This window comes from Phaenicophaeus curvirostris, chromosome 2, assembly GCF_032191515.1.
Source record: "Phaenicophaeus curvirostris isolate KB17595 chromosome 2, BPBGC_Pcur_1.0, whole genome shotgun sequence".
In the NCBI taxonomy this organism is placed as follows: domain Eukaryota; kingdom Metazoa; phylum Chordata; class Aves; order Cuculiformes; family Cuculidae; genus Phaenicophaeus; species Phaenicophaeus curvirostris.
Genome location: NC_091393.1, coordinates 104291463 through 104311921, shown reverse-complemented (window position 1 = coordinate 104311921; position 20459 = coordinate 104291463). Strand labels below are relative to the sequence as shown.

Here is a 20459-nt window from a genome sequence, read left to right as displayed (position 1 = left end):
GGCTGGTAGCACACACAAAGCCACACTGGGTGATAGTAAGAGACTGAGCTCCAAGCCCACAAACTTGACTGTCTATTGCACCGTCATTTTCTCCTGTGTGAATTTCACCGTTCTGAAGCAGAAGTAGTTGTGCACCTCCTGCAGGGCCCAGATTTACTGGATAACACTCCAGTCTGATTTAGATGGGCACTGACTCTGCAGGCATGAGCATCTTACCAAGGTTGGCCATCTTCTGACAACAGCAGCTTTCTTTCCAGAGCTCCTAGGTTAATTGTGTCTAAAGGCTGCCTCTGATTGTCCACCTCTTTCAAAGTGTCTGCCTTTCATTGAAGTGACAAGATACACTGGGAGATGTTTGTAGTCTTTTCACTTATGAAACATATATTGTTATCTCCTTGTCGTACTATGAAAGGATTCCAAGTGAACGGACCAGGCACTGGTTCTTTATCCCTGTCTATAAGAGCAGGCTGTTGCATTTGGAAGTGGAACAGCCATAGGCATTTTACACTGCCTGATTAATGGCTCAATGTGAGTCCTTCTGTTGGTTCGAACATCTTCTGCCCACATTTTTCAGCAAGCTGTGAAGTGCCTCTTCTGTGAAGCTTCCATCTTGTGTTGATTCTAGTTTACTGGTATTTAAATGAAACTTACTTCCTTTAAGGTAAAGGAAGGTACGGAGTGAGTAGGTGAGAAGTTAGTTCTGTAGCCAGAGTCTGAGACTCTGTTCTAGAAAGAGCCATAATGGCCCTATGTTCCATTAGGGTGTTGAAATATTTAAACAGTAAAGCAGGAGGTGGTGATCAGAATAATCTGTGATCAGAACAGTGTCTTGGAAAAAAGCTAAGTTAAAGCAAGTATGATACAATAATAGTAGAAAAACATTACTGTCAGCACAGCAGCTGGTAACTGCTGTTATTAAAAGGGTCTGTATATCGTGAAAAACAGAATACCAAGCATTCTTTCAGTTTAAAACAAATAAATCATCTGGGAACTCAGCTTTCAATCAGAATCCAGATTTTTGAAGGGATATGCAAACCAGATTGCTTGCCATTCATGTTGAAGTAACTCACTCTGCAACTGATATGAGAAGAAGGTAACTGATCTCTACTTCGTTAAGTAAGACGTGCCACTCTAGAAATCATCTTTCACCTGTCCTTGTTCTCTATGGTTCTTTGGAAGGTCTTGCTGGAAGACCAGGTAATTCTACCTGCTCTGTAGGAGCCAAAAAGAGATCATGTTTGTGCAAAATTCTTCATTCACAAATCCTCAAGTGTTGGATTTCGTCTATCAAGGACCATTAGCTAACAAGATTTGCTGTGCAGCACCTTGATGCATAGAGCTCTTACGAAAGCCCTAAGAAACTGTTCGGTTGTTCAGCAGAATTTGTCACACTCAGTCTGGGGCTGTGACATTCAGATGTACCGTGCTCGCCATCTCAGATGCTGTTTTCAGTAGTATGAGAGTTGTCACCTCCAGAACTTTCCATTTCTTCAGTTGGCTAATTCAGTATTAAAAAAATGCTTAGCTAAAGTTACTCGCTTTTCCGCTCATTTGTATTTTGCCCTTTTGTCCCCTGTGCTCACCTGAGTGGCCAGCAGGTCTGTGACTCAGCTGTCTAGCATACGAAATAAAAATAGTCTCAAAGTTTATGAAATAACAAAGTTTATGAAATAACAGAGGTATCATCTCAGTGCAGGGCATATGAAGCTATGCACTACATTTTCAGCTCCACCTAAGTGACTCTGCTTAGGTCAGGACACTTGCTGGTGTTGCACAGTGTTCATGAACCTTACAGGGGAATACAGGTAAGGAGACTGCATTGGTTGTGCACTTGCCTTAGTTGTTCCTGTTGCCGAAGTTGAAACTAGGCTTGTAATTCACGCCAGTACTTAAATTCTCCCTGAAAAAAAAGGGAAAAATCATTGAAATTGTTACTGAAATTACACTGTTGGGAAGTTTTTAATATAGTGGAATACCTGTTTCTTAAGGATAAAAAAGATGGAGAAAACTTGCAGCGGGAAAGTGCTGGTTATCATACGTGGGGCTAGTTAGCCTTTTTGGCCCTGATATTTGAGCTATTTCCCTCATAGCTCCAGTGCAAAAAGTCAGCAGAACAGCCCCCAAAAAAGTGAAAAGAAGGATCCTGCTTATACTCTTGAGGTACCAGGCACCTGCTTCTCTTGGCTGCCTGGCATATTTCACAGCAAAGTGTCTACCGATGCACTGTGAGTATACGCTTAAGATGGAGAACATTTGCACAGTCAGAATGAAATTGCAGGTCTCAAGTCAATAAAAAAAGGAAAAAATACCGTGATTTAGAGCCTAAGAATAAAACTCTGGTTTATTCTCGGCTTTGAAAGAGTATACTGAGAATAATCTCTTGCAGATATCATGGATATCCAGTACCTGAGCTATCTGGGACTTGAAAATCAGCACACTAATTTTAACAACAGCAAGCCATTAAGGAAGGAGAGCTCGGCAGCATACTGATGCTTGTAAATCAGGTTTGAAGGGCATATGAAGGATTCGCTTGACACTAAACAGAAATAAAAACCTTACAGCAATGAAACTGCAGATGCATATTCTCAGCAGTGGTGTGGCAGTGCTGCTTATTAGGTCAGGTTTTTGTTTAGCAGCCAAAGTCCTAATACAAACTTGCTCAGGTGAGCATAAAAGGGCTTATTTGGAAAAATCTTGTTTTGCAAGGGTAAAAGCTGAGGGAATTATTTCAACAAAAGCTTTTCTGAACATTGACCTTACCCAGTGCTGTCCTTCTGAATTTTACTTCTCGAGCAGTTTCTCAGCTGTGATTTCTAAGCTGCAGTACTTCACCAGAATCCGTGTGAGGCTGGTGTTCCAAAAAGGAGTATCATTTTGCGTGTTCTGTGTCATGTGGGCGTCAAGGGAGAGAGCACAGCAGCGGAGAAGCTGCTGGACCTAATGTATATCAGCTGCAGTGCTGGCTGCAACAACTGATGAACACTGTGCTATCATGAAACAAGAACAAACTTGGCCTGTCTGCCACTGCTGATCAGTATGTTCACTTTTGAAGTTGCTGGTGAAGGACTGTTTCCAAAGCAAACAGCAAAAAGCAGACAATAAAGAATATTTTGTTCTGAGCATTTTTATTTTTTTTTTTAAAGATCATCAGTAGAATAGCCTAAAAAGAAGTGTCAGCATATGTCTACGGTACATAAAATCACTTTCACAAATGTGAACAACTTGTATTCAGTGATGTACCAAATCACATTTTTGGTGGGACAGAGGTCATTTGTATCTCATTGCTACAGTAATGTGATTTTTGGTATTGGTTATGCATAGTCTGGGGGGTTGCTTTCTCTTATAGCAACCGTCCAGTACCTGACAGGGGCCTGCAAGAAAGCTGGGGGGGGACCATTCACAAAGACTTGTGGTGATAGGATGAGGGGGAACGGGTATAAACTGGAGAGGGACAAATTTAGGCTAGACATTAGGAAGAATTTCTTCACCATGAGAGTGGTGAGGCACTGGCACAGGTTGTCCAGGGAAGCTGTGGCTGCTCCATCCTTGGAGGTGTTCAAGGCCAGGTTGGATGGGGCTTTGGGCAGCCTGATCTAGTGAGATGTCCCTGCCCATCGCAGGGGGATTGGAACTAGATGATCTCTAGGGTCCCTTCCAACCCAAAATATTCTGTGATTCTCTTTTGGAATCAAACAAATAGTGTGCAGACTGCATGGAAGTGTAAGATTCTTTGTAGTCTAAGTAGCTACCAGATCCATGGCCCAGTGTAGCTTCTTGAGTATCGTCAAGCTTCTGAATAAAAGTACTGCGGAAGGTAACTTAGTAGGTTTCTTGAGTCATGCATGCTTGTCTGCTTCATGGATGATATTTATGACTGCTTAGTAACGGAGTGATGCATGACAGTCAGTGTGTCCTGGCAAATAACTGTAATCTGGCACACATTTCTTGGCCAGGAGAAGCAGAGCTGGAAAAATTGGCTTTTTGCTTCTTTGGGGAGAGAGTAGGATAAAAGCAGTTGCTGGCAGCCCCACTCTGGAAAGTCTGACCATTGCAGTCATGTCTCTGATTAAATTCTTTCAAGACTAAGCAATACTGAGTTGGACATGTACATGGGAGAGCCCAGCATCTTGTCAGCAAATGGACCTGTACTGATCGATCTTTAGATCTTTGAATTCCTGTGCCTTAAGCTCCTGGACTGGAATACAGGTACTGTATCTACTCCTCATAGTTTCTTATGGAGAAGTCCAGACGTCTGCCAGTCCTTATTCACAAAAGGCTGATTGTACGTGGACAGCAATTCAATAATTTAGCAAAATGAGGTACAAGAGAATTGTGTACTGTTGTTAAGAAGTGATTAAATATAAAAAGCAATCTGTGCCTAGAGGAAGATGGAAGACTAATAGGTGTACGCATGTACGCTGACTCTGTGTCTGTGTGCATGTGTGTATCTCCTTTTTCATTAGCAATGAAATACCCACAAGGGTAATCCTGGAAGCAGGTAGATCTGCCTTATCATACCTAGATATGAGACACACTGGCACTGCAGCTGACTTTCACAGTGTGCTTCCTTACTTGCTCTGATGTTAGGTGAGCACTGTGCCTTAATTCCCAGCCTTGCCCAGCACAGCTCTCTCCTGTCTATTTTATTTGGCATCATCCACTCATCACCATGGCATCAGTGGAGAGTAAAAGCAGCAGGGGACATGCTTTTGGCTGCCCACAACACTGAGATGAGGGAGACGCAGCGTTCTGCATCAGCTGAGGCAGGGACCGGCCAGCCCAGCAGGGAGAGGCAGGGTGGGATTTGTGAAGGGGAGCAAAATACTCCGGTTGCACCAACTGCTCCGAGAAAGGACAAATCCTCACTGAGAGATACCCTCCATGCAGGCAGGGAGAGCTGAGCCAGGTGCAGTAGTGGAGCTGGGATAAAATCATGCTGGGAGGAGACTTACCAGCCAGGGTGCCAGCTGGAATAAACTAGCATTCTCCCTTGGCTCCTGTGGGACCAAGTTGACTTATAGCCAGGGGTCTTGCCTACAGCAGTGCATGGCAGGGAACCTGCCGACTAAAAAAATGTGAAGTTCTTTGCTGTTGTATCAATATTTTTTGATATTTAATACAGAGAAACCATGGAATAACTATTATAACCCTTCGTGACATGATGAGATTGTTTTTAGATATTTTGCTGAGTTGTCTTAATGGAAAGGGTTTCTTGTTTATAGAAACTATGTGCCAATAATGGCAATTAATTGTTTTAAAATGTACAACTTTTATCAGAGATGAGGTTGGCTGTGGATGCATTTCAAAGCCTAATCACGAGTCTGTAATTTAAAAGGAGTCTTTCCACAAAAAAATGCGTATGCAGAAGGGAATGTTCTCATCTCATGTCTTCAGCATCTAACTAGCGATGTTTCTGTATTTTTTATATTTATTCAGCCAAATCTGCAACGTGCCTTGCGTTTTTCGTTCTGTTTGTTGCTTGGATACTGCATGAAAGCACTCCCTGAAGTATAAATAATGTCTAGCAGAGCATACTGCAAAGCAAAATTCAATATGGGATTAGAAAATGTTTACTAATTTCTATTAACCTTGAAGCTCTTCTGATGGGGAAAGATTAGCGATGAAATCATTCTCTCAGATCAGAGCTTTGATTCTTATCTTGAGGTAATATCCTGGAGAGATATAAACCCAGATTGCCTTGAGACGAACTGCCTTGATGGGGAAGAGGCAAAAACCAGGAACAGGGATGAGGGCCACACGAGTAAAGAGGGTGATGAAAATCCGCTTACAAGCTCCACCTTTTTAGTTTCTAGCATTCTTTCTAACAGTTTTAACCTTTCCTAGTGAGCAATGCAAACACTACTATTTTTTTGCCAACTACTTTGTATGTCTATGTCATATAATGATTATTTGAAGTTTTGCTTCCTTGAAGTGTTACTAAGCCTTTAAGGAGGATGGGTATGAAATGTGTACAGCGTTTGTACATTTAAGTTTATATTAGTATATTTATGCTTTACACTATGTAAAAATGAAGTGTGGTTTGCTCTGGAATAATAACTTTGCGAGTTTGAAACAGTTAGTACTTCTCAATTGATCACTGAGCTTTTTTGCAGAGATGGGCAATGCCCAGATGGGGAAATGTTGTGGGCCAGATTCAGTGAAAGAAGGGGTTTGAAAATAGAGCTGTGTCCCTTTTATGCTGGCTTAAAAATGAGGCTTTCAGCTTGTGTTTCTGCACCTGGCATGGTTTTTTAAAAAGGAAAAACACACTTTCCATCAATTATTTTGATAACGTTTTCCTTCTCTTCCGTTTTGAATGAACTGTAGGACCAGCACAAGCCTGTACTACCTCGGCTTTTCTAGAACTTTGTCGCTTAAATATGAGAGGACCTAAAATTCTGCAGAGAGCTCATTTAACTTCAGAGGTTTCTAATTTAGGGGCCTGAGCTCCTCCAGTTATGGTACAGGCGAAATGGAGAGGTACTTCTGTATTCCTTTCCCCTAAGCTGACCACCTGTGAATGTGGCTGCTCACAACTGGGGTGTAATGCAGACATTAATGCAGTTTATATGCTTTCTGTTCTACCTCTGTGAAGCAAGGGAGATAGTAGTAATAAATGCTCTGGCTTATGGAGATTTGTAAAGATCAGTGTATTCTGCTCACTGTTTTCACCCAATTTCCATTTTCCTCAGGAGTAGCAGGAGATTGAATTTTCATGCCTGAGTGATTATGATGTAGCAACAGTGCGTTTTCCGAGTTCACGGTGAAATTGGGAGAAAAAGAAAACAGTTCAAAAGGGAGAAAAAGGAGGATGGGAATTTCTCTCTCCTAGATATAAAGATAGATGCCATTGAGATAGAGGGGAGGAAAGGAGGGAGGGGCAGTGAAAATGATTCGAGCTTCTAAAAAATCACATTAAAACCCATAAAAAGAGAATTCCTGGATGAAAATCAGGAAGTGCTTCCGTGCCAAAATTTCACAGAAAGTGAATATGTTAAGTACATACCTGTGCACCAGGCTTGACTTTATTAGACTTTTTAAGATTATTCATCTAAGTCAGGGAGCAAAGTGCATTTTGTGGGCCACAAACAGAACCTGTGAAATTAGTTGTTACAGTTTTTCTGGGATGGCTTCCCTGCTTTGAGTTCACGGAGTGTGGGAATTAGTACAGTTCAGAAGAACCCATTTGGACTAGAAAACAAACAACACACACCAGAATTTCTTCCATAAATGAGTGGCTCCTGTAGCTCTCTTCTGTGGGCTCTCCTGGCAAGTGTTCCCCTGCTGCAGGTAGCAAGGACACACTGTTAGAAAAGTCATGTCAACTTTCCTGTTAATCTGGGACTTGTGTAAACAGAAACCTGAAACTGGGTGGAACTGACCCAGTTTCAGTAATAAATTGATATTCTGGCCTAATTTGTGAAAAGATTCCAAAAGTTTCCTGGTCCTTTGGTCTTAGATGTCATAACCTAAAGGCTGATTTGCAGCCCACAGCTGGTTTCTGCCTGGGACTGGTGCAGAGCTCCTGGAAGGCCAGCCTGGACGTGGCAAAAAGGAAACATGTGCACCAACTCTGTAAAATAAAAATCCTTGTTGTCTCTTGCTTTTTAATCTGCCCCTTTTCATTGTGTTTTGATTCCACTGGGTCTCCCAAGCCCACATGAGTCACAGGGAATATATCTGGAAGAAGCTTGGAGGACCAGATACCTTGATGCTTGCAAATGACCTAAACTTCTCTTCAAACAGAAAAATCTAAATAGTTTCTGCAATGGGAATGTTACTTAAGAGAAGATCTCCTTGGTTTGTTTGTATTTGCTTCACCTTCTTCAGAGACAGCTGCTAAGTATTGTAGGAAGTGGAGGGTTTGTAAGATGAAGGGTTCTGTTCCCACTAATACCTGCGGACAAAGTAAATAAGTTGGTATGCTAATTTCTGCATAGTGTGTGGGCTGCCTCAATGGTTCCAGTATCTTGGGTTTGAACTGGAAGGAAAACGGCTAACTCTTCAGGATTCTTGTTATGTAAATTTTGAAATATTATTTAAAATTACTGTTTCCTATTACATTCCAGAACAATCCACAGCAAAAAAAATGTTCTTCCTTATTTTGTGGCATATATAGGGAGAGAGTCTGTTTTACTGCGTCGACAGGGGTATCAGCAGAGAAACCAAGGAAGGCAAACATGGCTATGAGTTTTTGGTTCTTAACTGTGGTGCTGAGGGGATGTGTAAGAACTTTACCCTCTTTGAGGAGAAGAGCTAATGTTAGGTGATTTCTATGGCATTTCAGATTAATAAATCATCCTTTTTATCTTGTAATTTTTTTCCAGTTAGTCACCAACTAGAGAATTTACAAGAGCAAAGAAGAGTAAAGAGGAAAGACAAGGGTGATGATTAACCAGATTTGTAATTATTGTAAGCTCTGGTGTGCATTCCACTTCCCATTAGAAAGATAATTGTGTTTTGTGCGGTTGTAAAATTGCATCTTTCAGAACACAACAATATAAAGCCTGAATTTATTTTATGGAACCCAGGGAACATTTTCCGCATTGCTTTCTTGATTTTCCACATATGCAGTGAGTGAATGTATTTTATGAGTGGGCCTGTTTGGGACATTGAGTCCATTACACGTACTGTCTTTGTTGTTGACCCAGTAAAGCCAGCCAATATTGGTTGACTTTATTGGTGGAAGATAGTGTAGAGTGATGGATGGGGGTACCAGTTTTAGGCTGAAAGAGGGGAGATTTAGATTAGACGTTAGGAAGAAATTCTTTGCCATGAGGGTGGTGAGGCACTGGCCCAGGTTGTCCGGAGAAGTCATGGATGTCAAGGTGTTCAAGGATAGGTTGGATGAGGCTTTGAGCAACCTGATCCAGTGGAAGGTGTCCCTGCCCATGGCAGGGGGTACAGAACTGTGTGGTCTTTAAGGTCCCTTCCAACCCAAACCATTCTATGATTCTATGACTTTCTAGCTGTTCCAATTCTGGCGAGGCCGTGTGAGTAATATTAACGCTGCACACTTACCAGATGTTTTCTGCAGAAGTTATGTACTTAATCCTCGGCCAGGAATTTCTTAGAGGGGTTTTTGTCTATACTTCTATTGAGACTATGCTAAGATATTTTTCTTAAGGGATTTGTTTTGAGTTTGAATAGTAATTTTACTAGATCTAACTTTTTTTTTTCTTAGAAACATAAAGTTTTTTTTCTTTGCAGTAGGAACCCATTCATTTCAGCAGCAATTTTCAGAACCACATAAAGACAGATCCCAGGACTGATCGTAGGACCATAGAATCACAGAATGGTTTGGGTTGGAAGGGACCTTAAAGATCACACAGTTCCAACCCCCCCATCTGTCCCCTTCAGGGACACCTTCCACTGGATCAGGTTGCTCTTTTTCAGTTCTGGGGTAAGCACCTGCCTACAGATGTTACCTCTATATTTATAATATTACTATAATCAGCCTCGCATTCTCCTTGAGGCTTTGCAAAGCTCTGACCATGTGAACTAACTCACACTTTGCATTATGGTTACATGCATAACTAGTTGCAGTTTTATTTACTTTTAACAAGTACACAAATAATGCAAGCCGTCATTACCAGTACTATAAGAGAGATACAGTTCAAAGAATGCAAGCAAAAATTGTTTCACAGGTATGGGAGAAAAGTGAGAATAGCATTTAGAAGGGAAAAAAAAAACAACAAACCCCATCCTTCCTGATATAGTAAACTTGCTATATGATGTGGCTCTTATTTTTACCCACCACTGCAATCAGTGATGAATGGACAATTTCAAGGTGTGTTGATTTTATAACTTTTGAACACTGGTCTGAGTGCAACTTACCTTGTCTGTGGTGTAAAAGCATTAATTCCCCTCCACTATCCATTTTGTATTGTCAGGAGCTTGATCAATTAAAGAGAAACAGAGAAAATCAGTAGAAACCAGGTATGAAAAAAGGCTTTGAATGTGAGAGCCTTGCAGTCCATTGGATGCATCGCTATGTAGCAGCAATAAACAGGTCTCAGGGTTATTAATTTGGAGTCAACAGCAAATGAATGTATTGGGATTGGTGTGACTCAAATAAAAATGGGAACTGGCAGGATGCCCATGTTTAAGAAGCCCTGCTGCATATGGTGTAGAGTTTCACAAATGCAGACAGATCCCCATTTTGCTTTGCTCTTGTGACTGAATTACCACCAGCCTGCAAAGTGGAGTGTCCGCGGTGTGCTGGGATCCTGCAAAGCAGCCATAAGGCTTTGGCAGATGAGTCAGCAGCACCTGGTGATCAGGCCAGGAGCTGATCTCATCCTTAACAAAGTCTGTCACATCTCGTGCTTGGGGGACCTGTTGTTCAGCCCAAATGCCAGCCTGGATGGAAGATGAAATGAGGTCAGAATTTCACAGTGAGTGCTGCTGAGTTCTCCACAACATCTTGTGTCTCTGGATTTCAAACCTTGAACAAAATAAGCTCAATTCAAACACAGATTCCTCCCTTTTCCTTTAGTTTTCCCCTGCTCACTGTGTAGCCTGCACTGCTCAATACCTGCTACAATTCCTTTTCTTTTTAAGGTAGCGTTTGAATGTCACTAGGCAGGCCAGAATTGTGGGGACAAAGAGCAAACATGGATAAAAACCCATCAAACCTTAAACTGTGTTCAGTGTTCCTTGGGAATCCTTAGCTTTCCAGAGTCACTTGTCCCACAGGGGACAATCTGAAGTGCAAATTCATGTATGTGGTATTAATGTTTTATGTTGGGGTGGGGAAACCCAGTCAGTCTTTTATCAAAATCAAAGCCAAATGATTATTTTTAGTTTTTAATGTTTTGCTTTTGTAATATTTTACTTTAAAATATTTTTAATAACAGCCGCATGCACTAGTGTATCACCTGCCAAAGGTGCTGGGAAAGCTTTCAGCTGAGGAGAAGTTCCAGGCTCTTGATTTATGGCCTTCACGGTGTTAAAAATGCTTCAGCTCTCCTATTAACCACTTGGACTTTAGTTTTACCTTCTGAGCTCACATGGCAACACCTGTTTGCTCAGGGTGGGACAGGAATGAGCTGATATGCCTGCAGGTAGGGCCTGCCTGCTCTGGAGGGGAAGGGTTTCTTTTAATTATAACATAGGTCAGGAACTGCAGGGAAAGGCTGCTGCTGGTAGGAAGCTGGAGGAATACATTTTGTGAAGGAAATAAGCCTGTACTTGTGTGCTGGGGAAAACATGAGCTTTGGGGGAAGTTCAGGTTTGTATGTCGAAGGCTCAGTTTACGGAGCTCTGTTCCTGTAAATTTTTGGTGCCTTTCCTATTTTTGTGTTGCCCTCCTCCCCTCCCACTCCAGGCTGGAAATCCCATGGCCACGACTGCAGCATTTGGGTCCCTGTGTGCTGGAAGGCCAGCTGCCTCTGCAGAGATTATCGGGGGAAGGTTTAGCAGGAACGGGGGGCGCCTCTCTGCGCTACATCAGCGCATTGTTGTCTGGAAAGCAGCATCCTGCCTGCCGCAGGGACAGGCGCAGGTGCTTCCTCAGATCCCCCTTTCCCCCTGCAAACATGCTTTTAGGGCACACGCCTGCAGTACCTTGGTCCTCCATACAGCAGTTTTAGCTGCCCCTGTGGACAATCACTTTCTTCCCTGACACTGTAAAATTTGACTTGGGCACATGAATACTCTTTAGCAGCCAAGTGTAGGTGGTGCTGAAAAGATTGAAGACCAGCTTTCAGAAAGACTGGAATGTTTTAGGCTCTGCTTCAGGTCTGCTGTAGTACCAGAAGTCTTGTGTAAACACAGCTATATTGCTATAAAGGGGTTCACTGAAATACGCTAGTAAAAGCCCTTCTGTATCAATATAATAAGCACCTCTGGACTAGGGCTATGTTGTTGTTTTAAGTAAAACGGTATAGTTAAAAGCCATAAATATTTTAAGTATATTTATAACCTTGGGAGCAACATGCCAGGCGTTTTCAAGAGTCCATGTGTTTTTGGAAACCCCAGCTTCAGTTGGAAAGTGTTGACTTCCATCAGTTCTTCCTGAATTAGCAGTGTTTGTGATTGGACTTCTTGCACGTTTGTGTCCTGGCGTGTTGGTGGTGGCTGGTTGAATTTCCAGCTTAGGCCTAGCAGGAGCTGGAGCTGCAGCGAGTCAGTGGGAGGGGATTGAGCTTCTCCCACAAAAATTGTCCTCACATAAAACATTACATGACTAGAAACTTGTGAAATGACAGCATCAAAACAAAGACAACATTTTGAAACATTTAATGAGGGGATGGAGTGGGAGGAGAAGAGAACATGGAGTCCATTGGAAAGGAATTTGGAAATGCAAGAAAAGAAAAAGAGAAAATATTTGTGTGAACTTTATCAGCAGTTTTGAAAATGAACAGGCAGATGCTACATACTGAGAATATGAATATGGAATTGACCTTTTAATTTCAATTATGAATAAATGAGGGCTAGGAGCTGGTGCCCCTGAGGGAAAACCGTCATCCTCTGTTTAATGCCATCTGCAGGAACCGACTCCTGTTATAGTACTGAGCCCTGCTGCTGTGCACGTTTGTGTTGCAGCAGGGTGTTGAGGTGCTAGTCAGAGGCAAGGCATCTTTATTTACGTTGCAGCCCTCCCCCTCCAGTGTGTAGCCCAGGCAGCCATTAATCTTGCATTAATACCCAGCACGCTGATAAATGGGCAAGGAGATGTCAAACCCCTCAATATCGACAAGCAACATAAATGGAAGTGACAGGAATTGGCTGTTTGAAGACCCTTTTCACAAAGCCTTCGTTTGTTCCCAGTGTGCTGGAGCGTACATCTTTCTGCGTCCCCTCCTCGCCTGTTGCTGAATACTGAATGAGCGCTTCTGTGTGTGCGCGTGCTACTTTTTCAAGTGAACAGTCTTGCAGATAAATAAAGAAAAGTGCTCTCCTTTTCATGTGATAGTAATCTGAGACTTTTCCGTTACATGAGGCTCTTAACAAAAGATTGTAATTCCACCAGCTTTGCTCAGGAAGATACCACCATCCCCTGTGGCTGCGGCAGCGTGCCGGGAGCAGAGCGCTCAGGACCCTGCTGCCACCTTGCTGACCAGAGCTCAGGGCAGGGATGCACCCAGTGCTTTGGGGCGGAAGAACTTGCTGCAGTGTTTCATGGGCCATCCTGTTCTTCTGCTCCGCCGCCCCTTCGCCCTTGGTACAGCCTTCGTTTCCTCCACCGTGCTGTATGGTAATTGAGTGACATCAGCCCGCACCCAGGCGGCTGCTGATTATATTACAAACCAGCAGAAAGGTCTGAGGTGTGCACGGCTCCTGAAAGCGCTGGCAAGGACAGCAACGCGTGGCTGCATGCTGCTTTAACTTTGGGCTTAATCGCAGTCTTACTTCTGTTTGATTTAGTTTTGCCAGAGCTGAGCAAGCATTTGAAACTGGATTCGAGCACTTGAGAGCTGCCTGTAGTGAAGTGGGGGAAAAAAACAACTACCAAAAAACCTCTCCTCGTGCTTTAAGTTTGAATCTGTTACAGACAATTTACTGCCAACCCACACTGCTGGATTTTGAACCGAAGCTGTTATTTGCTTAGGGCTCGGTGTGAGCTTTTTCTCTAGAGACAGAAACCAAACTACTAAGGAAGCTGGGATTTACTTGGATGTATGGTAGAGAAACCTGTGGTTCCTTTATGCTGCAGTTTACCATATCGCTGTGTTACCTGTAAATGGAATTACAAAAATCAACCAGTATGCCCGGGCCATTGTCTCCAGGATATGCAGCTCAGGTGCCGTATAACTATAATCAATTAGAAGGAAGATTCAAGCAGTTACAAGGTAAGCCTGTGCGGGTTTTTTGGTAGGTGTTGCTATGATGTTGTTCCCATAAACATGTTAGTCTGGACTTGCTCTCATTGCATCAAGGTGTTGATGAGAGAGGCTAAAATCGGTGCCGTAACAAGAAGCTTTGTGGTCTTTTAAGAGGAACAGTGTTGCTTTTATCTCTCTGAAGGTGTTCTCAGTCTTACACAGTATTGAGATGCGTGCCCAGCCTCTGAGCCACTCAGTTTTACAGATAAGGACTAGACCAGACCAAGTTGATTGGAACATTTAAGGAGGAGAGTTGAGGAAGTGGTCTTCCTATTTTGTCCTTAAATAAAATTCAGTCATAGCTCTGGAGATTGATCATGAAATCCTAGCTTTGTTTGAATAGAGCTTGCGGTGCAATAGCTCTTTTTAACTCCCTGTGTTCCTCCTGTAAAGGCAGGTGGCTTAACTTCTTCAAATGAAGAACAGTTGCATAATTGCCAAACAAGTTAGATTGCACACGTAGATATCCGAGAAAGCATTAAAGTACATTGGGCACGTACTTTAACATGCCCAATTTTCTTCATTTTGTATTAGTCTACTTTTAGACTGGAAGAATGTGCTTTAATGTCTTCCCATTACATTCTCTGTTGGTGTGAGAAAAAAAGAGACATTTCCTTTGGGGAATGGTGGCCTGCTCTTTAAAGGGCAGGCCTCCGACCTGTGCTGGAAACCTGGATTATTAGCAGTGCAGCGCAGGAGGATTGTGCCCAGCATCTCTGCCTCAGACAGCGTAAAACAAGCTCTGCTATTTTACTGTGTAAGGCACGTCCCAGGGATGAATGAACTCTGGCCTTCCAGTTTTAAAAAAAAAGAAATTCTTAACCAAAACCAAACCTCCTCCTCCTCTTCGTCCATGTGACTCCGTAAATAATCCCAGAGCAGCCTGGTACAGTGAAGTTCAGCCCTTCTGTGCATGTTTCTTATTTTACTCTGGTCTGTGCCACAAGTGTGGTCCTGTGGTTCCTGTCAGAGACGGAGGAAGAGCCTGGTTAGTGCAAAGAATGTTCCCATTTGTTGGCCTAAGGAGGGAGAGAAAAGAAGATAATCTTTCATTCATAGTACTGTGTTTATCTTGTAAACTGGCTCACAGTGATGGCTGCATACTGGATATAATAAGATAAAATGACAGCATCTGAAACACTGGCAACATAGACATTCCTCAGGCAAGGCACGGAAAATCCAGGCTCCAAACTTGCACACAAGGGAATACGTTTAGAGGCTTTATCTTGGGCATCTAAAAAAGAATGAGGTAAGTTTGTGGCATGGGAGAGAAAAAATACTGGCTTATGCCTCTCTGTTTGCTGGTTAAGTTAGCAGTCTAAAGAAGGCAGATTTTTATCATTTTCAGGGTCACTGCTTCAGGAATCCATTATCTGTGTGTTTACATGACACTGAAAGGAAAGCAGATTGCGGTGTTGAAAGCACAGAAAGTGAGTTTTCCCTTCAGTGGAATGCACTGTGTTGAGTTGAAAAAAACAATTGAAATTCTCTACCAAAACGTACTGCAATTTCCCCTAACAAAAGAGAGAAAATGCAGTGAATTCTTCTGCAAGTGTAAGGAGGGATTTTGCCAGAGACCATCCATAGCTGTTTGTTCACAGCGCATAGGAGGTAAACAAGGTTGAAAAATAGTGCTGCCAGTGATCTTGTTCAGGGTGGAGCTTAGGTAGAGGAAATGTTTTAAATTGTGCACTAGATACTACGTGAAATGCGGAATAAACATTCAAAATATTGTGTGCTGTAAAGGGAGTCGCCTAAATCTGCTCACAAAACAGACATCTTTCCTTGCATTAACCATTCTTTGTTTGAAGAATATCTATAAAGCCATTAATTCGTAGTTGTAAAATTCTGAGATGATTCTTGTCCTCTTGCTGGAAGGCTCTGGTGAAAACAGTGGGTGTTCTGTGCAGTAGGCAGTGCTCAGTGCACCCAGACAGACCCAACAAGGGTGAGATGAATATTATAGTATTTTTAAATTACAAATTTTTCACCAGTGTTTCCTTTCTCATCCTGGAGTTGTACAAACAAGTAAGAGCAGTTATGTTTCAAACATTCTTCAGTCTCTGGTAAAAAGTACCATTGAGGCTTTCCTGTATTTTTGTTCTAGTATTTTCATCCTCTTGTTTTTATGTTTCACCCCCTTGCCTCTGATAGAACAGCTCCCTAGGGCAGCACCAGTATGGACACCATACAGCATTACTGTAGCCATCACTCACGTTCTTCTCATACTGAATTTGCCCCTCGTTTGTTACAGTTCCTAGAGTTTTCATGCAAATCCGCAGCTTTGCATTAGGTTATAGCACTGTTCAGATCTGGCAAAGGTTGTGAGTTTTCTTCAAAAAAAGCACTTGGGAGCATATTGTTTTGACTAAAATAACATAGGGCAAGTACTCAGGCCCTGTACGAGGCACAAGTGTGAATCAGCAGTGAGTAAAGGGTAATTCTCTCTGATCTCTTTCCTGAGATAGAGAATATGTTAGATTTGGCACTGGCACCTTCACATGAGAAGAAAAGAGGAGCCAGCCTAATTCCACCCCAAAGTGCTAGGGGCAAAGCAAGTTCAGATCATAAGTGGTCACCTTGGCACTCCTACATTCCACCTATTTTAAATGCCTTGAAGCTATGATTATGAGGCAACTCAATTATTCAACCTAATGAAGATTGTGGAGTGTTTAAAGCAGATTTTCCCACTGGAGTGTAAAGCCGGTACAAATTGTGGGACTACCTGTGACTCCATCTGCACCTGGGAAGTACTGCCTTTCAGGACATCCCAGCTCTCGTTTGTGTTGATGGGCCCGGGTAAAGAAGAATGTGGCAGAAGACTTTGCTAGGAGTGAATCAAATCTGTCTCTGTGTCAAAAGAAACCCCAAAGTCTTGTACGTGGTAATTGAGAAGTTTAGCCTACTTGATACTTGTGCTTGTGAGAATGTCAGTGCAGTTGCGAGGAGACAAAAGCTTTAGCAAGTTCTGTTTCCTTTATGAAGTTTCAGTAAGTTCTTGTTATCGTTAGTTTACCCAGTCCTGGAATGATAAGTGAGAGATAGTATCAGTGGTTGCTATCATCTTAAACCTAGGTGTGGAGTTTTGGTTCTCATGGCCACTTGTTCAAGTAGGAAGGGATTGTGTTGCAGGGCTGGAGTTGCTCTCTGCGAGTAAAGACAGGACCCCAAAACTTGTTTGTGAAGACTGTGTTTCCATCTAGCTTGTGCAGGGTACATCAGTGGAGAATATTTGTCCTGCTCAGTTGAGGAATGAAATGAAAAGCAAACCAGATAAGTTATAATTCTAAACTGAAGTGCTCCATTAACTTGACAGGATCCTGTGGATTGGCTTGATGGGGTTGTAGGAGCTGGCAGGAAGAGGTTAATGCAAGACAGGAATTTGGAAGAAGATCCTTGCAGCTGTATCATCTTCCACTGTGAAGGCAGTGTCACTGCCAGAGGGAAACTGCCACCAGGCCAGAGAAGCAGCTATCATCCCTGCTTACAGGCTACAGGCTCCTTCCCACCTGGTTAACAGGACAGTGTGGTATTTATTAACATTTCTGGCATTTGGGAGCTTTGTGGCTTTATCAGCTCCTGCAGCATAGTTGGGAGCTCTAAGGCTGTGCCCTAGGTGTGAAATTTCCAGTGGCCATTACAAATGTAAAATCCTGGGGGATGGGGTGAGTTAGATTTGTGCTCCAGATAAATGCCTAAAGGAAAACCAGATTTCAAAGGAGCCCTGTGATGTACCCCATTGTGTAGCACATTTCAGTTTTCTTTATTTTTTTTTAAGGCTGCATTTCATATTGGAAACTGCTCCTTTTAGTGGAAGCCTGATGTGTTTTGGTGACAAAGGTGCCTGGGTGGAAATGCCTTTATTTTCTTACTGCTTTTGAGTCATGTTAGAAATAATGTGTTTTGAGAAACTTGACACCATTGTAGTGACCACTGGAATAAGCCTGTAGAAAAGGTGAGCTGTCATTCTCAGCTGAGGTGTTTAAACTGGCTTTAGATGGATTGTAAACTGTGTTTCATGGTATGAAAGGACTGCTTGTGGCTACACAGCACTACTTGCACCAGAGAACAAAATGCAATAGTGTGAATATCTTGAGTACCTGGGGCAAAACCCTTGGTCTAATAGCAGTGCCCTTCAGCAGAGGAGCTCCTGGCTGTGTAATCTGTTGATCTGCAGTGACCCAAGTAGATTTGGTCTGATTTCTAGTTTGGCATAGACAAAGGCAGTTTCTGTTTTTAAGTGGTTGATGATAATTGGCTTCGATAATATAGGGATCCGTATGCACAAGTTGGTTCCCATCCAGGCTGTGGAAAAGCAGGAAAAATTTCCAGTTCATTTTTCTTTTTGTATTCTGAAGCAGGATGTCCCCACAGCTTTTCTTGCAAGAAAATCTTGTCCCCAAATCCCTGCCGATGCCCAAGGATAAACAGGGAGTTCCCACTGGAGTTGTTTAAGTACTGCCCTGCATAGGGGCAGTGAGATCTTCTGCTACACCCAGAGCCCTCTGAAGTTATGTGGGTGCCCTTTGAAAAGACAATTTCAGCAGCCGGTTTCCTTAATGGAAGATGTACCTTTTAAAGGATTTCAGTCTCCTGCGAGCAGTGACCTGCATAGCTCTGGGCGGTGATTAATGAACTGAAGGGCATCCTACTTTGTCTACCAAATTGGTCACTGGCATTTCTTGTCATGGTAATTTCTGTTAAAGGTGAAATGCAGGAAGGCTGAATTTCATTCCAGACAAATGTGTCTGGTTTACACAGATTCTGTTTTTCACCCTCTCAGATCCACTGAAGTTGCAAATGCATTCATATTCCTGTGGCAAATTTTGCTTGATTTTCTGCTGTCTGCAGCTGTTCCAAAGCCTGCATGTGTCATGGTGTACTTTAGTCTTCTGGTTTTGGGGAAGATGTGGGCACAAGCTACACTGTTGGAAGCTCTGTCAGATCTGCGAAGAGTTATTTTAAGTGATCTCAAATGCAGTGTATTGAATGTGTGTTTCTGTAGCAAGGCCCTTATTCCTTCCAATGTAAAGATTCCTGCAAGCGTGCTTGAATCCTAGATTCAGTTTTAGGGCATTTCAGCCATCTGAAACAAGGATGGTAGCTGAATATTGGTGCAAGTCTTCTCTGTCTAGAAATAGTTCAAATGTGCAGGTTATAAAAGCGATCTTGCCGACTAATTGAGTGTGTAATTCAGGAAGAATTTACCTTGGAGGAAATGGCTGGGTAAGTATTGTAACTAACATGTCCAGGTTCTTCATGAAAATGGACATTTGGATTTGGCAAATCACTTGCTGGAAAGTGTATTTGTCTACTCATAAAACCAACTGGTCAAAGTTCAGCTCTTTGCACATGCCCTTGTAGCACAGAACTGATGCAGAAAATCACAGCGAGACAAGGCTGCTCAGAGACCCCTGTCATCTCTACCCTTTCCAAAAGTAAAAGCCTACGATTACATTGTAGAAATTGTGGAATGACGCTTATTATTTATTTTAATTATTTATTTATAGTCCTAAATATTGCAGCATGGCACAAGGAATCTGTTTCATGCCCTTCTTCAGGACAGGGACTGATGAGGTGAATAAGTCAGAAATGAAAGCCTTGTTTCAGTAACTGCGCGTGTTGTCTGTTAATTATATTACACATAAACAATCTAACTTTGGTTCCACACTTTTAAAAAAGTTTTACCTGAATGATGGAGAAGGTTTTGCAGCAGGTTCTCAAATGGTTTTGCCTATAAACTTAAAAAATACTGAGAAGCCTGAAGAAAGCATTCACACCTTTCATTCCCATTCTTTCCCAATCTTGATATTAAAAAACTCCCACAAAACTAATAATGAGATTTTGAGGAAGACAGTACAGTATATTCTTGTGAAAGACTTTCAGAATGAATATTGAAGAATGAAGTCTAACATTATTTTGTATTTTCCCTGTTTTAAGGGGCTATTCAGGACAATATGGTAACTCCAGCTTTACTACTGGAGAAACTTGTTACCATGGCTCAAAAGTTAATGAGGACTAAGACATTTCTCATTGTTAAGAGAAATAAACTATATTTTGATAATCCCATTGCTACTGGAGACAACACCTTGTCCCAAATTCCTGCTTTCTTTTTCAAAAAGCTCTGAATTTTTTTTAATATCTTCAAAATTTTAGAAATTCACCATTTCTAGCTATGGGTTTTGATACTGGTGAAGGTGCAGAAGGCAAGTTAAAGGAGCACAGGGTATGGTATTTCTGCTCATGTGGTCAGTGTTGATACAGTTGAAAAAGTAAACGTTTAAATTGGATTTGGCTCCTCACTGAAATAACTGTGAAAATTCACAACTCTGAGCTGTTGCCTCAGGTTTTTCTGTAGTCTGTTCTTTTCAATTTCTGCTCAGATTCTGTTTGTAATATTTGTTTTTTAACCCCATGTACAAGAAATTTAATTTTAAAACAAACTAAAAACAGTGGGCTCTGGAGCGGAATTTTCTTTAAAAAAGGGTAGTTCTGGTGAATGTTTTGTGACTCTGAAAGTATGAAATAAACAAAGCTTGTAAGCAGATATTTTCAGATGGGACGGTATTTTGGATACCCTGAGGGGATTTGTTGCCAGAGTTCAAACAGTAAAATGATTTGTGTGATGTT

At 42.1% G+C, this 20459-nt stretch overlaps 1 protein-coding gene across 2 annotated transcripts in view; it reads left to right on the top strand.

Moving 5' to 3' along the window:
- Window positions 1–20459, top strand: part of SPTBN1 (spectrin beta, non-erythrocytic 1) — a 140049-nt gene that overhangs the window by 46460 nt on the left and 73130 nt on the right. The window contains exon 1 of one of the 2 annotated variants that reach the window (XM_069850262.1): window positions 13255–13796. The exons of the other annotated variant lie outside the window; for it this stretch is intronic. Coding sequence (XP_069706363.1) covers window positions 13688–13796 — 109 coding nt within the window. The 5' untranslated portion in view covers window positions 13255–13687. Of the gene's footprint in view, window positions 1–13254; window positions 13797–20459 lie in introns of those variants that run through there. 2 annotated transcript variants of the gene reach the window in all.